We start from the raw sequence: 15,748 nt of genomic DNA on the forward strand, positions 1-15,748 counted from the left end.
ATCTGCAATAGGTAAGCAGCTTGGTGTGAGGAAATCAACTGTGGGAGAAATTATAAGAAAATGGAAGATATACAAGACCACTAATAATCTCCCTCGATCCGGGGCTCCACGCAAGATCTCACCCTGTGGGGTCAAAATGATCACAAGAACGGTGAGCAAAAATCCCAGAACCACACGGGGGGACCTAGTGAATGACCTGCAGAGAGCTGGGACCAAAGTAACAAAGGCTACCATCAGTAACACACTACGCCGCCAGGGACTCAAATCCTGCAGTGCCAGACGTGTCCCTCTGCTTAAGCCAGTACATGTCCAGGCCCGTCTAGAGTTTGCTAGAGAACATTTGGATGATCCAGAAGAGGATTGGGAGAATGTCATATGGTCAGATGAAACCAAAATAGAACTTTTTGGTAAAAACTTAACTCGTCGTGTTTGGAGAGGAAAGAATGCTGAGTTGCATCCAAAGAACACCATACCTACTGTGAAGCATGGGGGCTGTTTTTCTGCAAAGGGACCAGGACGACTGATCCGTGTAAAGGAAAGAATGAATGGGGCCATGTATTGTGAGATTTTGAGTGAAAACCTCCTTCCATCAGCAAGGGCATTGAAGATGAAACGTGGCTGGTTCTTTCAGCATGACAATGATCCCAAACACACCGCCCGGGCAACGAAGGAGTGGCTTCGTAAGAAGCATTTCAAGGTCCTGGAGTGGCCCAGTCAGTCTCCAGATCTCAACCCCATAGAAGGAGGGAGTTGAAAGTCTGTGTTGCCCAGCGACAGTCCCAAAACATCACTGCTCTAGAGGAGATCTGCATGGAGGAATGGGCCAAAATACCAGCAACAGTGTGTGAAAACCTTGTGAAGACTTACAGAAAACATTTGACCTCTGTCATTGCCAACAAAGGGTATATAACAAAGTATTGAGATGAACTTTTGTTATTGACCAAATACTTATTTTCCACCATAATTTGCAAATAAATTCATTAAAAATCCTACAATGTGATTTTCTGGATTTTGTTTTCTCATTTTGTCTCTCATAGTTGAAGTGTACCTATGATGAAAATTACAGGCCTCTCTCATCTTTTTAAGTGGGAGAACTTGCACAATTGGTGGCTGACTAAATACTTTTTTTCCCCACTGTATCTATCTTTCTATCTAGTATCTATTTGTCTATCATCTATCTAGTTAGTTAGGTAGTTAGTTAGTTCTTGGATCCATGGCATTACAAACAACCATGAAACCTTTCAGCATCAGAGACTTTGGGTTGATCGTATATGATACTGAGGAACTCTGATAGAGGAACAGAGCCGGTGACAAGCTGATTTTTTTTTCTTCACTTTTCTTCTCTACAGGGCTTGTATGTGTTTGCAGTGTACTTCGTCATGCACAACCAGCTGTGTTGGCCGACTAAAGCCAGTTACACAGTGGAGATGAGCGGCCATGACAGTCCCGACTCAACCTACCAGGGAGGGGGGCCCACCACTGTTGGGGGCGACATCAGCAAATCAACTCAGAATCTCATCAGCGCCATGGAGGAGGTATACACACACACACACACACACACACACACACACACACACACACACACATATACATACACACACAGAGCTAATTAGGCCATCAGAGAGACAGACACACTTGTGTTATTCATACTCCATAATACAGATTCACCCATACATCCCATACTCTCCATCTCTAATGCTTAGCTTTTTATTTCAGTTACAGTGCACTTCATTTTATACTCTTATCACAACTTTATCCTATACTGTATATGGATAATTGTGTTTTTATGATCTGGGCCTACTGCTTGTAGATTTGGCCATCATTTACACTAGTTATGCAAACATTTTGCCCCCAAACTTCTATGCTCAATAACCAGTCACCAATTTGTAACTACAGTACCATACCATACCTTAGTTGTGAGCACATGCAGCTTTTCTATGCAGTGAGATGATAATGCACACTCACTTTCGGTTTCACCTCTAAATCTTTTAGATAATCTGCCTGAACTGTTTACACACTGTGTACTCATCTGGTCACTGGTGCCACATATCTCAGAAATTGAGTAAAATAGTATCAAAGCTTACAGGAATGAAAGCCAAAAACTGTTTAAAAAAAATGTACCCAGCTTGTAAAAAGATGTAATTGGAATCTTTAAATAATAAATTGCAGTCTTTACCTTTTCTCCACCTTCTCTCTTAGACCATTTCCCCCTATCCCCTCTTTTTCCCATGGCTCTATTTGCTCATTCCTGGTCCTCCTTCACATATTTCTCACATCAGCTGAGCGTGACTCCATGGAGAACATTCATACTCACTCAGACACCCTGCTTCAGACTGTGTGTGTGTGTGTTCTTGTTTAACTACATTTGTGGGGTCCAAAAACCGGGAATACAGTATACTTGTTGGGTCCGGACAGCTTTGTGTGGCCAAAATGTTGGACCCCACAACTTTAAAGGGCTCAGGGTTAAGACTTGGTTTTAGGATTAGGGTTAGAATTAGGTTATGTTTAGGGTGAGGGTAAGGGTTAAGGTTAGGCATTTAGTTGTGATGGTTAAGGTTATGGTAAGGGGTTAGGGAATGCATTATGTCAATGACGGGTCCCCACAAAGATAGTGAGATGCACTGTGTGTGTGTGTGTGTGTGTGTGTGTGTGTGTGTGTGTGTGTGTGTGTGTGTGTACATTGCATGCAAGCACACTCTGAAAACATACTGTATAAACACACACACACACAGGGCTTTTGCAGTGACTCTGTGTCCTCAGCAACTTTGTCCCTGGAGAATACCCTATAAGGACTCGGTGGTGAGAGAGGGAGAGAAAAGAAGGAGAAAAAAGAGGGCAGGTTTAACTTCATTACTCCTGGGAACTCCTCCTTGCCTCTCTCTCCGTCCATCTCTCTCCACACACAGGAATCCAGTAATCTTGTTTTATTCATGAGAGCACACTCCTGCCTGTCTGAGTTTGGCTACAGCCCAGTGAGACAAATAAGAGTGCAGACAGAAAGTTTAGATGAGTGACGATTTGTGGAGCGGATTGGTTGAAAGGATATTGAAATGAGATTAGAATTGGGAAAGGAGCGTTTACCTTGAAGGTTGAATAGTTTATTGGAAAGGTTTGAGTCATCAACTCAGTGCCACCCCCCACCCCACCCCTGGAGGTGCTTAATTCACCTCACCAGGACGCTCTGTACCGGTTACAGCCCGGCAAGCCTCAGAAGCTTGTACAACACACACATGTATGCTTTTACATGGACAGATGAGGCATTCATAATGAATGAGCACAGTGGAAAACAAGATGGACTCATCTGGTTGTTGTGGAAATGAGGGATATACACATACAATTTAATTTTCCCTTGTTGTAAGAAAAATCCATGGATCATGGAGCCAAAAATGACCCAGATGATTGCAGCTGCTTCCGCACTGTGCGGTCGATAGAACAGGCGCACTAGAGACCTCCACCGGCCGAGCTAGCTACTTCCTTAGAATGGGGATTCAATTATTGAATTGGGCGGCTCTTCTAGACTTTCCAAATGTTATCAGACCGAATGGATCAAAGTCTGATTGACAACCAGCCATTTTGCGAGGGTTGTGACGCTCAATGAAATGTATCCACTGATTTACAGACCTCTCTTTTACAATGTAAGTCAATGGGGAAAAGTCTTTTTGGGCCAGAGGGCATCACATGACGGGCCGGGAGTTGCAATTCCACTGTTTGGTTGCTATGTTCAATTTGCTTCGAAGCCCGGAGCACTTCCTGGGGGCATGGAAAAATCCGTATTATCAGTTTCCTCTTTTTTATTTCACTCTTCTCTTTTTTCTGTCCCATCACTGCTTCTTTTGCTCTATGGATGCATGAATAAAGTGTCTCTCCCAACAAAAAAATACTACTTTTGGACTTATAAAAGGCTGTAATCTGTCTCCCCGGGCTGACAGCATAATTTCCATGATATTAGGCTGACTCAGTATGAAACCCTAAACCCTATGACCCTGCTTTCACCCCATGAACCCCCTGTGACCCTGTGTGATGGCCTTAACCCTTCAGTGTGCTGACAACATGCACTCTGCCTGACCCAAACTCATCACAGACGTGTCTGTGTGTGTGTGTGTGTGTGTGTGTGTGTGTGTGTGTGTGTGTGTGTGTGTGTGTGTATAAATGGTTGACCTTATTTTCCCCTGCGTTCATGTGAAGTTGCTGTTTTTGGGCATTGAACTAACTTTAATCAACCAACAACACATGAAGATCAGGTCTTATGTAAACTTTCATATGTATCTTATGAACTAGTACATACATTTACGCTGTATATACTTGTTTTATATATTATTGTACTGGTTGCAAATGGTTGCAAATCACTTGCAAAATTATTTTAAAAAGTGCTCTATAAATAAATGTACTACTTCTACTTGCAGCTGTCACAGATAGATCTTACAAATAAAGCCTTCCGTGATCGCGCACGTGCCCCCACCCCTCCCCCACGATGTTGCTAGTAGCCAAGGAGGACACGGAGGATTAAAAAAACATGCCATACTGAGAAATCCAGAGAGAGTTGTGTGGAGCTGATAGTCTTAATTAGCTTTCTAGCAACTCATTTGGCAACGGCTTGAATTAAACGGACGTTCATTAATAGCAAAAAACTACGCACTAAAGCTTTACAAGAATTGTATTATCCCAAACATTGCGCAACATGCAATTAAACATTAAATCATTAAACCAAGCTTCAATCAAAGTTGTCAGCCAACAGTGGCAATAAAACATGCATATAGGGGTGGCAAAATGGGATTGTCAAGCAGATAAACTGACCAACACATATATAATAAAAGATCGATACTTGGCGTCTGTGTAACGATACAGTATTGCCACGGAAAATATCATGATACAATGCTGTATCGATTTTTTCCCCCCATTCCATTCTATGCGTGCATGTTGTGTGCTCATATGGCTGTATATGTGTACCTGTGTGTTTCAGGTGTCAGCAGACTGGGAGCGAGCGTCGCTGCGGCCCAGCAGTCAGCCCAGCAGTGTGTTCAAACCCAGCCCTGTCATGGGGACGTACACCACCGAGGGAGGCTTCATCAACACCAACCTAGTCACAGCAGACGAGGAGTCGCAGGAGTTTGACGACCTTATATTTGCCTTAAAAACTGGTGAGGATCCCAGCAACACGCAGATGTACTGCACACTCAAACAAGCTATGTTTCCATCCACTTGTCAATCCAATTATCTGAAGTTCGCTAACAACATTCATGCGAATAAAGCCGGTGAAAGTGCGTTTCCATCCGACGGCTTTAAAGCAAATAAAAACCTGTGCGTTATGACGTCACATGCTGTTTTGCGATCAAACTGGTATATCAAATAGATTTGAGACATTTGTTTGTGACAAGGTGTTTCTATTCATTTTCGCACTTTGTTTGCTGAAATGGATCACACCATCTACCTACAAATGATTCATAATGCAACAATTGTAATAGTGCTTATGTGCCAGCTGATAGCATCATATCAAGCTTTAATTAGACAACGAAGCTATCAAAACATCGCTATGATAATGCAGATGCACGTAAATGCCAGATGACATCGATTTTTGCTATCTAAAATAGCTGTTATATTTCGCTCGTAAATTATATTTAAAAAGTCTCTCGTCTCCTCTTTTGTCCACTTAGTATATCTACCTTTGTTGATACCCACCATGTCTGCAAGGAAAGCGGAAATATGTGGAGGAAATGAATAAAAATGTTTAGTTTTATGGCCGGTTGCAACCATAAATTGACCTAAAACGTGATTGCAATTTATTATTTATTCGGCAGCTAATGTTCCATCGGCGTTTATCGCATAAGCCGTTTACCGATTAAGAGAATATCCGATGAGATCCAACGTACAAACTTTGTGTCAATATTCAATTAATTAAATCGAATTTTACTGTTTCCATGAGGCATTTTTCATTTGATACTATTTTAAACATTACAGGAAAAAAACTAAATCCTTTAAAAATATGTATATTTTTTTTAATTAGGCGTGGCTTAAAGCAAAATAAATGAAAATAGAGATTTTATGAGATTACGAAAGACTTAATAATAAAAGAGGGAGAAAGTGATACACAATGAAACCTTTGCTTAACGAGTGGTAAATGAAATGGTACTCATTTTTTGAATTTGGTCTGTAGTTTGGAAAATCAGGAAGCGATGCAGCAGTAAGGTTGTGGGTGGCTAGCAGAAACAAACCTTGAGCAGAAATGGATAAAGAAAAGAGACTTTGAATGGCAAGTTCAGTTTAAAAGCCCTTCTCTCCACAACACTAAAGTTATTTGCATGCACTGTGCATTGCATGCTCGATGTGAATTGAGTTACCGCTGCAAGTCTCAAATACCACTTGCTGGCCAATCACACGGCTGATGCAGAGAACCCTCCTCCCCCTCGCCAAAGGCAGGCCACGCTGGATAGTTTGCAACGGAAACGTAAGAAGTGTAAGAAGTAAGAAGTACAAGTGTAAAGTGGGACACTACATTGTGTTAGTATTACCACGTAACGTTACATTCAGGTCAATGTGCCCATTGGTTGTTGCTTGATGGGCTTCAGTTTGCCGTATTATGCTTTCAGCATATATTTTGACCATAAAGTACCTTTGAGGTTATTCTGGAGAATATGATAGACAGTATTTGTCATTGTTTTGGATTGTTGCAATGATAATAAACATTTGCATAAAGCAAGCATGTTTGTCCGCTCCCATGTTGATAAGAGCATTCAAAACTTGAAAAATATCCCTTAAAGTACATTTAGAACAGATAACAAAAATGTGTGATTAATTTGTGCTCAATCGCGAGTAACATGCAGTTAATTGCATAATTTCCTATATATATACATACTGTATGTGTACATGTATGTGTATGACATCAGCCCTGCTTAGTCATTCCTCTTCTTACCTGAAATCTCTCTGCTGCCATGGAAACCAGTCTTCCTTTGTTGCCATCATTGTTTAATGAGCTGAGGGCCCAAACTGCACACACACACACACACACACACACACACACACACACACACACACACACAGACATACTCCTCACTCTTTGAAACCACTGAGTAATTGCTTCACAGTGTCTGAATAAGAATCAGGCCCAGTTGGAAAACAGCCAACAGCAGCCTTAGAAAAATAACCACTTTAAAATAAGTAAGACAGGGATGCTTATGTAAATCTAATTTAAGAATCAGCTGAAGCCTCAAATTTAGAACCTAAATCGTATTAATTCAGCTGTTTGACACCGTCCCTTACAAAATTCCATGCGTTGCAAAGTGTGAGCCTTATTTGATGGCAAATTATGTAAATATTATCCCTTAACAGGTAGAAAACTATCACCTTTTTGACATTTTTTGACAGTGATGCTGGTGAAGATGTGATTTGCCGACTTGAAATCAGGTTTTGTGTCACATTGCAAAATTAAAATAGAGTGAACCATTTGAGGCGTGCAGCAGTTCCACTGTAATGTGGTGGAGTGTTCCGTGGGGTTTAGCTGAAAATCGACATGATTGTTCTTGTAGCTTCATGAATTAGTCTGTGATGCTTCAGGATTCTTAAAGTTGAATTCTTGTAAATCTCAAAAATTGAAAGTATCAAGAACATCTGCCTTTACCAAACAGCATTAAAAACAACACAAGACAATTACACAACACATCAACAAATAACATGGCTTTTAAAACACATACATGCATTTTTTTTTTTTAAACAGAGAGAGGCTGGATTCATAATGGAAATTGTTGTCACATGCTCATGCCTGGATTGGAATGCTATTTATTACAGATCATTGTCAGTCCCTGTGAGTGCTCCTGCTGATGGACAGCTAAGTATTTAAAAGAGTCATTTAACTCAGCTTTAAGTATATCCCAGTCAGCTTTAGTCTCACATCGTGGAAAGATCAAGGGTCTGGTCCTCCATAGGCTGGTCGCTCTGCAGAGATAAGTAGATCAGTAGTGAAGATAGACAGACCAAACTGATAAGACTATAAAGTTAATGGGACTGTCAGAGCACACTGAATTTCCTGGTTAACTACTTGAGATCCTGGAGACAAGACATACCATTACAAAAAAATAACATTAACATTATTGAGCAATGCCAGTAATCTGATGGCTTTGAGCCCATTAAAGCTGCAGTCCTGAGTTTTGTTCGGTTGTATTGTTTGAGAAATCTGCATCAAAATTTTTGTATTGTGTTCGACCTTAAATAGCCTTGTGGCTACATTGAAGCTAGGTTTATGGTAGCCGCCGTGTTCCCCAGAGTCATAAAATGACATCACCACGGTTGTCGTTTCTAGTGCAAAAGGCTCTGCATGTCCAAATCGCAGTGCAGCGCGCACCGAGCTACAAAAATGTAGCGGTGCACGGCCACGCGCTGCACTTTCAGTTCAACACAGTCGGTTGGGAAGACCGAGCAGGTTCGCCTGTACAAACATCTGGGTGATCCTTCATGTACACGCCGGCAGTCGGACTCAAATGACCCATCTGATTGGTGGAGCGCTAACCCGGAAATGGGAAACGGAATGAGCGTGACTAGAGTCTCTCAAAATCTGGTGAAAATCTTTTAAACTGACCTTTGTCGATCTGAAATGAAGACAGATCCAGAAACTGCACGGCCTATTTCTCGCTTAAAATGTTTTCAGAAACATGTTTCGGTGAACTATTTTAGTACAATATGAGATCATATTCTGAACAAGCCGCCATGACAGTCTGTCTTTGAATTTCCGGAGAAACCAGACCCACGTGACGCGTTCGTCCAATCGGTTGCCGGTTTTCATTTTTGGGCGACTGCTGTTATGGAGACGTATTACGTCTCGTCGCTTTGGTGTGTTCCGAGGCACTTTTTGACCAACTCGGGGAGACTGATCAGTCCAACTGCCTTTCCTTGTCAGTGTGTCTACAGCTTTAGGGTTAGGGTTCATGTGTCATGACTGTGTCATGACAGTGTCATGTCACTCTTATGTAGATACCTTCAAGTAAAAAAACTCTTTGTCAAAGCAAAAAAATAATGGAACTCATCAATCCACCGGAGTTTAGCATTCCAACACAAAGGAAGTAAAATGGAAATCCAGTCAAAACAAGGACATACGGCGGAATTTCCGCCAGCACCGGGGCAATCTCAGAAGTGGAAGGTCGTGGATATAGACTACGTTGAGCATAAACGTCTCCGAGCGTGCTCGTAGCGCGCGTGCGCCATCTACGGAGGCCTGCACCACAGTGTCGCACGCAGGTATAACAAGGGCTTGAACAACCCATTTGTCTCGTTTATTATCATTGATATTATTCAGTGTATTAGGAGGGAAGTTTGCTAGATTTATTTAAGTCGGATCAGTTGCTCACAGGTCTCTGGCATGGCCTCAAGAAATACAATATATGATCTTTTTTGTTGGGAAAATGGCATGCAATCTTGAAACTTAGATCTTCGTAAAAACAATCATCTGATAAACTTGGGTTATAATCTTCTGTATTTTTGCAGTTACAACTTACACTTTTCGACTTGTTGCTCCACCAGTCACAAGGACATTCTTCCACATCACACTTTCCCTGGTGACCTCTGACCTCCTCTTTGCCCGAACGCGTCACACGCCCAGTTTAATCTCACTCACCCAGTCAGGCAGCAGTAAAGATAATTCACTAATCAGAATTACATAATAAAGCACAGCCTGACGCTGTAATGAGGGTCTTCACACTTCATTTGGTGGTGAACCATTAACACACACACACAGAAGCACACATGTACTCTATGTAGTACGACTGAGAGCTGATCATTAACGTGTTGGTTTTATTGTGAAAGGGCGCCTTTTTCTTATCACTCAGCGTCAGAAGGAGCTGTGACTGCACGAAGCAACAAACACATCTGGACACTCCTCTGGTTATGTCATAGGAGTCATAAGTCTGCCAATACCCGAAATAAAGCGCGATTTATGCTTCTGCGTTAAATCTACGCCGTGGCTAGGTATGTGGGGGCGCAGACCCTACGGTGTAGCCTGACGTGCACCTCTCAAAAGTATAACTACGCGTCGCGGCGACGCAGGTCGCTCGACCGTGGCTTGGTAGCGTTGCATTTCCCCCGACTCATTTCCCAGTCCCTCCAGAAAAACGGGATTATGCGATCACATAATTCAATGCATCAGCCAAAGTCCGCATATTTTTGCGGGGGCCGCATTTTTTCAAATACGCCGCACTTTCGCCACATAAATTGTCTTTTGTCACCATATTCTGTGGGTTACTATAGTACTCATTTCCATTTTTGTTCATGGTGTTCACATAGCCGACAACCTTTATCAAAACAGAGGCCGGTATTCAGTGTACGACACTAAGAAATCTTGTAAAATAGGAACTCAAACACTAGAAAAGTAAATCCTATGAACAAACTATCAATACATTTTCTTTTAGAAAAAAAGAAAAGATTTTCTTTCTTTAGTCTGTAGGATAGGATTTGTAGGCCAGGGATGTCTCTGCAGCACCACAATACTTTATTTTAGAACGGTTTGACACATATGTTCCTTTAACAAATATTGCGCCTCCCTGCGATTTATATATCGCACTAGTTCATATTGCGATTTTGATAAAATTGCGATTAATTGTGCAGCCCTAAATGCATATACTATATACTTTATATTCTTTGCACCTAACCCATTCAACCCATTTGTTTTTCTGTATTTATTGTTTATTTTATATTATTGTTTGTTTGTTTGTTTATGTATGCACCTTTAACCAAGGCAAATTCCACATAAGTGTACTTACTGTGGCAATAAAACCTTTTCTGATTTATGAACTATATGACGAACTCAAAGAAAAAATACACGTAAATGTACTGCAGACGTTCTAGCACATGAAGAATAACCCCCAACGTGTTTGGATGGAAGTGTGATGTAACCTTTTCCTGTTATTTTAGGGACGGGCCTTAATGTGAGCGACAACGAGTCCATCCCTGGGAGCCAGGACGGAGGGAGCATAAACAACTCCCAGATAGTTGAGCTGAGACGAATCCCCATCGCCGACACGCACCTCTAACCTGTTCCCCCCCACACAGGTCCCACGTCCTCTACTCTTCATACCTGAACAAATTACAACACAGTATTTTTATATAATAAAATGCTTTTGCACTAAAACTGTTTTTTTTTTTTTTTTTAATAGAACATGTTCATATAGATGTTTGATACTGTATGTGATTTTTACTGTACATCTGTTTTTTATATATATATGAACCTATACATAAATGTTTTACTAAATTAATTTTTTTAAGTCCTTGATGGAGTTGTTTTCTGAATGTATATTTTGGAATTTTTTTTTCTTTCTGTAGAGACCTAGCAAACCATCGCTGTCGGACGAAAACCTTGTATGTCCAAAACCGTTGCTTTTCAGCTATTTTTTTCAGACAAAAGCACCTACTGTTACTGTTTAAATAGTCGTAAAACCGACGGACAGACATATAATAGTTTCATTGATTAATAAAAAAAAAAAAAAAGACGAAATAGGGGCATAAGAGGTTTCTGCCCGACTGCGACGAAATGAGATATAGCCAGATGTGCCCTCAGACGAGCCGCTGCTAAGGATGGGAATTGTGTAACATTGTTAATAAATGATTTACCATATGTTTTACATTCAGCTGTGCTGATTCCTATTTTTACTGCTCATAAGCACTCAAAGACGCACTTCACTATTGGGGGGGGGAGGGGGGCTATGTAAGTGTCACAGGGGTTTGTGTGAATGATCCGTGCCTCACAGGAATTTCACAAACTGGTTCTACACAGAGGAGATGTTTGACTGCTCTGCCGAGAGCAACAATTCAGGAAATTAAGACAAAATGTAAACAATGCAGATCGGAGCATTGAGAATATTCAAAGTAATGTAAAAGTTGATTTATATGAGCTCTTCCGCCATATTTCAAAGGCTGGTTTTTGATGTCTTTCGTGAAGAATCGGCAGGTGTGAGTGTACGAGCGAATATTCCCCTGTTATCTTCGACAGCAGCTTTGACCCTCATGGAATCCAAAGTCTGCTTGACCCTTACACAGACCTTTAACTTCTGAACTTGGTTACTGTTTGCATAGTCTATATCAACGACGTGTCACTTCTGGGATTGTTCAGGTGCCGCCGGAAATTCTGCCGGATGTCCGTCATCACCTTTCTGTGTGTTGGCGTTCTAAACTCTGGTGGATTTGTGAGGACTATGTGTTAACTGCTCCTCAGATCTCTGCAGGGTAAATCCAGACAGCTAGCTAGACTATCTGTCCAATCTGAGTTTTCTGTTGCACGACTAAAACAACTTTTGAATGTAAACACGTTCCACCAAAACAAGTTCCTCCCCAAGGCTATTTTGCAGAGGCACAGAGGCTCTGTCCGGCGCTTTGCGCCGCCCAAGACTATTGTGATTGGTTTAAAGAAATGCCAATAAACCAGAGCACGTTTTTCTCCAATCCCGGAATGTTGTCGACTAGCCAGACCCTCCTCCGCAGCGCTGTGGAGGAAGGTCTGGCAATGTGAGACTACTGTTTGTACGACACTTTAAATTCTCTCGAAAGAATAAGAACTTGAAATTTGCCAGACAGCAAAGAAAAAAAGAGACAGCTGTTGACAGCTCCTCTCAGGTTCATTGTGGATGGTTGAGGTCCCCACAGATCATGAGAGAGCTGCAGCAGCAGGACATGAGTGTGCTACTTAAAAATATTTTGACACTAAGCAGCTAGAAAATGTTGTCTCTTGATATACCGCCCTCCCGCTGGTTAATTACTTCATTCTCTGTCCTGCAGGCTAACGGAGGTGGGACTGTAGAGGCGAGAATAAAAGTGGGGAGGAAAGAATGAGTTTTCTTCTTTTACCCTTGAAGTAGTTTCTTTTTTTATTTAGCAAGTGAATCAGAGTCAGTGTTTGCTAGCTCTGCAATCTATAAAACATATGGATCCTACTCTCACTGTAGTACGAGAGACGGCCCATCTACAGATGCAGAACTTTTCTTCTCCGGTTTTTGTTTTTCTGTCCACCGCTGTGGCAATATTTCACCCCTGAGGGCAAAGCAGCAAGCAGACTTTGTCCATAATGGAGGGTGGAGACGTTTTTGAAACACCATTATCCTTAAACAACAATCATATCACATCCCTGAACACAAAAAGTTTGGTTTGGCGTGTGTCTCCTCGCAATATGATTGAATCACTTTTGAGACCCGTCCTTTATGGTCTTTTAGCCATCAGCAGGACTCTTTCTTCAGAGATTTTAAGGAATTTAATGAGCAAAGTAGAGAAAAGAAGGTATTCAACTTAACAAGGTAAAACTTCTGGGTTTGTTATCTCTAGCAGCAAACAAGCCTGTTCTAGTGCAGTAAGAACTTCTGGCGTTTTCAAGGGTCTGGTTTCATTGTTTACCTCCTAAGAACAGCAGTTCAGACACAAGAAATGAATTGCTATGGATTTGTGCAGCCTGCCATCATGGCGACATTACAGCTCTGACGTTTTCCATTATGTATCCATTAGAGTGAACTGCATAGACTGTGTTCTGTCATCGTCGCGATGAGAAATTTCAGAAACTACAAGAGTACAAGGAAACTGGATCCACTGCAGAAGAACCACCAAGGCTTCCAGACCTTTGGTCATATAGATAAATTAACTGCTGCATACAAACTGCTGACTGCTAGTGAACCCAGGGCACAGGCCATATTTTATAACATCTTTAACTTATGTCATTGACCACAGTGTACGCCACAATCTTATTTAATGCACAAAGTCAAATGTTTGAGTACGAGGCTTAGATTAGAGAAACCGATCCGTCTATCTTCAAAAAGCCCATCAAAAGGTGTGAAGAAAAGAATAACAGATGCCAATAAAGATGATTTATTGTTTAAAGGGGGAGACACATCAGGCAAGAACATCATTTTTCAATTGTGAGTTTTTGGGCTATTTTACTTCCATAACATGTCTTCTTTCAGACTATTGGGGGGGGGGACACATCCAAAAACACAACTAGATGTTTATTTTACCACACTTGTCTATTTCTGTCTGTATATTTTCCCTAAATTCACCAAAAGTTAGTATTAGATAATGCCTCACTTGCATATTTAAACATAAAAACTTACTTACGAGAAAATTGTGCTCTGGTTTATTGCCATTTCTTTAAACCAATAACAATCGTCTTGAGTGGCGCTAGGCGCCGGATGCAATAACGGTGCCTCTGCAAAGGCCTCAGGAAGCAACTTGTTTTGGTGGAACATGCATTTCTAGTACTGAAACGTTGCCTACTATTAAACTCTATATATTTTTTGCAAGTTAGACAGTGTGCTGGAGTTTTCTTTGCAAAGTGTACGTTCAAAAGTTGTTTTAGTCGTGCAACAGAAAACTCAGATTGGACAGACACAAAGGAAGAGGAAGATGACGGACATCTGGTGGAAAATGAGGTACATCCGGCGGATCTTCCGGCGTCACCGGAGCAATCCCCTAAATGAATTGTCGACGATATAGACTGAGAAGTCTCTGGTGTCAGATGTGCTAGTCCTCCCTGATTTTTCTCCCGCTGTCCACTTACTCCTTGTCGATGACCTATGACCTTTAGCTTAGCTTACCTTAGCTTGGCACAATTGCTGAAAACGAAATAGCTAGCCTGGCTCTGTGCAAATGTAACAAAATCCACCTCCTAGCAACTCTAAAGCTCATGAATTAACACGTTACATCTTGCCTGTGTAATCCTTACAAAAAAGAAATGTAAAAACAACAATTTCTTGGCATTTTTGGTTAAACAGCCAGGATCTTATGATAAAAACAACAACAACCCTCAAACTAAAATTCCTACGGCCAAGAGTGAACCTCAGCTCAATGATTAAATATGATTACATACATGTTCTAAAGTGGGAATGGGTTCTTTCTGAGCGCAGGATGTCTCAAAGAGACATTTTTTTCAGATTTCTGAGACATTAATTTGGTGGCAGATATAAAATTATCAATCCATCCATCCATCCATCCATCTTCATCCGCTTATCCGGGGTCGGGTTGCGGGGGGTAGCAGCTCCAGCAGGGGACCCCAAACTTCCCTTTCCCGGGCCACATTAACCAGCTCCGACTGGGGGGATCCCGAGGCGTTCCCAGGCCAGGTTAGAGATATAATCCCTCCACCTAGTCCTGGGTCTCCCCGAGGCCTCCTCCCAGCTGGACGTGCCTGGAACACCTCCCTAGGGAGGCGCTCAGGGGGCATCCTCTACCAGATGCCCGAACCACCTCAACTGGCTCCTTTCGACGCAAAGCGAGCAGCGGCTCTACTCCGAGCTCCTCACGGATAACTGAGCTTCTCACCCTATCTCTAAGGGAGACGCCAGCTACCCTCCTGAGGAAACCCATTTCGGCCGCTTGTACCCTGGATCTTGTTCTTTCGGTCATGACCCAACCTTCATGACCATAGGTGAGGGTAGGAACAAAACTGACCGGTAGATTGAGAGCTTTGCCTTCTGGCTCAGTCTCTTTTCGTCACAACGGTGCGATAAATTGAATGTAATACCGCACCTGCTGTGCCGATTCTCCGACCAATCTCCCGCTCCATTGTCCCCTCACTGCGAACAAGACCCCCAAGGTACTTGAACTCCTTCACTTGGGGTAAGGACTCATTCCCTACCTGGAGAAGGCACTCCATCGGTTTCCTGCTGAGAACCATGGCCTCCGATTTAGAGGTGCTGATCCTCATCCCAGCCGCTTCACACTCAGCTGCGAACCGATCCAGTGAGTGCTGAAGGTCACAGGCCGATGATGCCATCAGGACCACATCATCTGCAAAAAG

The 15,748-nt window shown here is 42.1% G+C and overlaps 1 protein-coding gene across 1 annotated transcript in view; it reads left to right on the forward strand.

Annotated features, from left to right (window-relative positions):
- The window catches only part of adgrv1 (adhesion G protein-coupled receptor V1), a 153,053-nt gene extending 141,470 nt beyond the window's left edge, over positions 1–11,583 (forward strand). The window contains exons 93-95 of the mRNA XM_078251549.1: positions 1,350–1,535; positions 4,961–5,138; positions 10,891–11,583. Of these exons, the coding sequence (XP_078107675.1) occupies positions 1,350–1,535; positions 4,961–5,138; positions 10,891–11,009 (483 nt within the window). The 3' untranslated portion in view covers positions 11,010–11,583. The remainder of the gene's footprint in view (positions 1–1,349; positions 1,536–4,960; positions 5,139–10,890) is intronic.
- The last annotated feature ends 4,165 nt before the right edge of the window (positions 11,584–15,748 follow it).

Source organism: Sander vitreus, chromosome 5, assembly GCF_031162955.1.
Source record: "Sander vitreus isolate 19-12246 chromosome 5, sanVit1, whole genome shotgun sequence".
Taxonomy (NCBI): domain Eukaryota; kingdom Metazoa; phylum Chordata; class Actinopteri; order Perciformes; family Percidae; genus Sander; species Sander vitreus.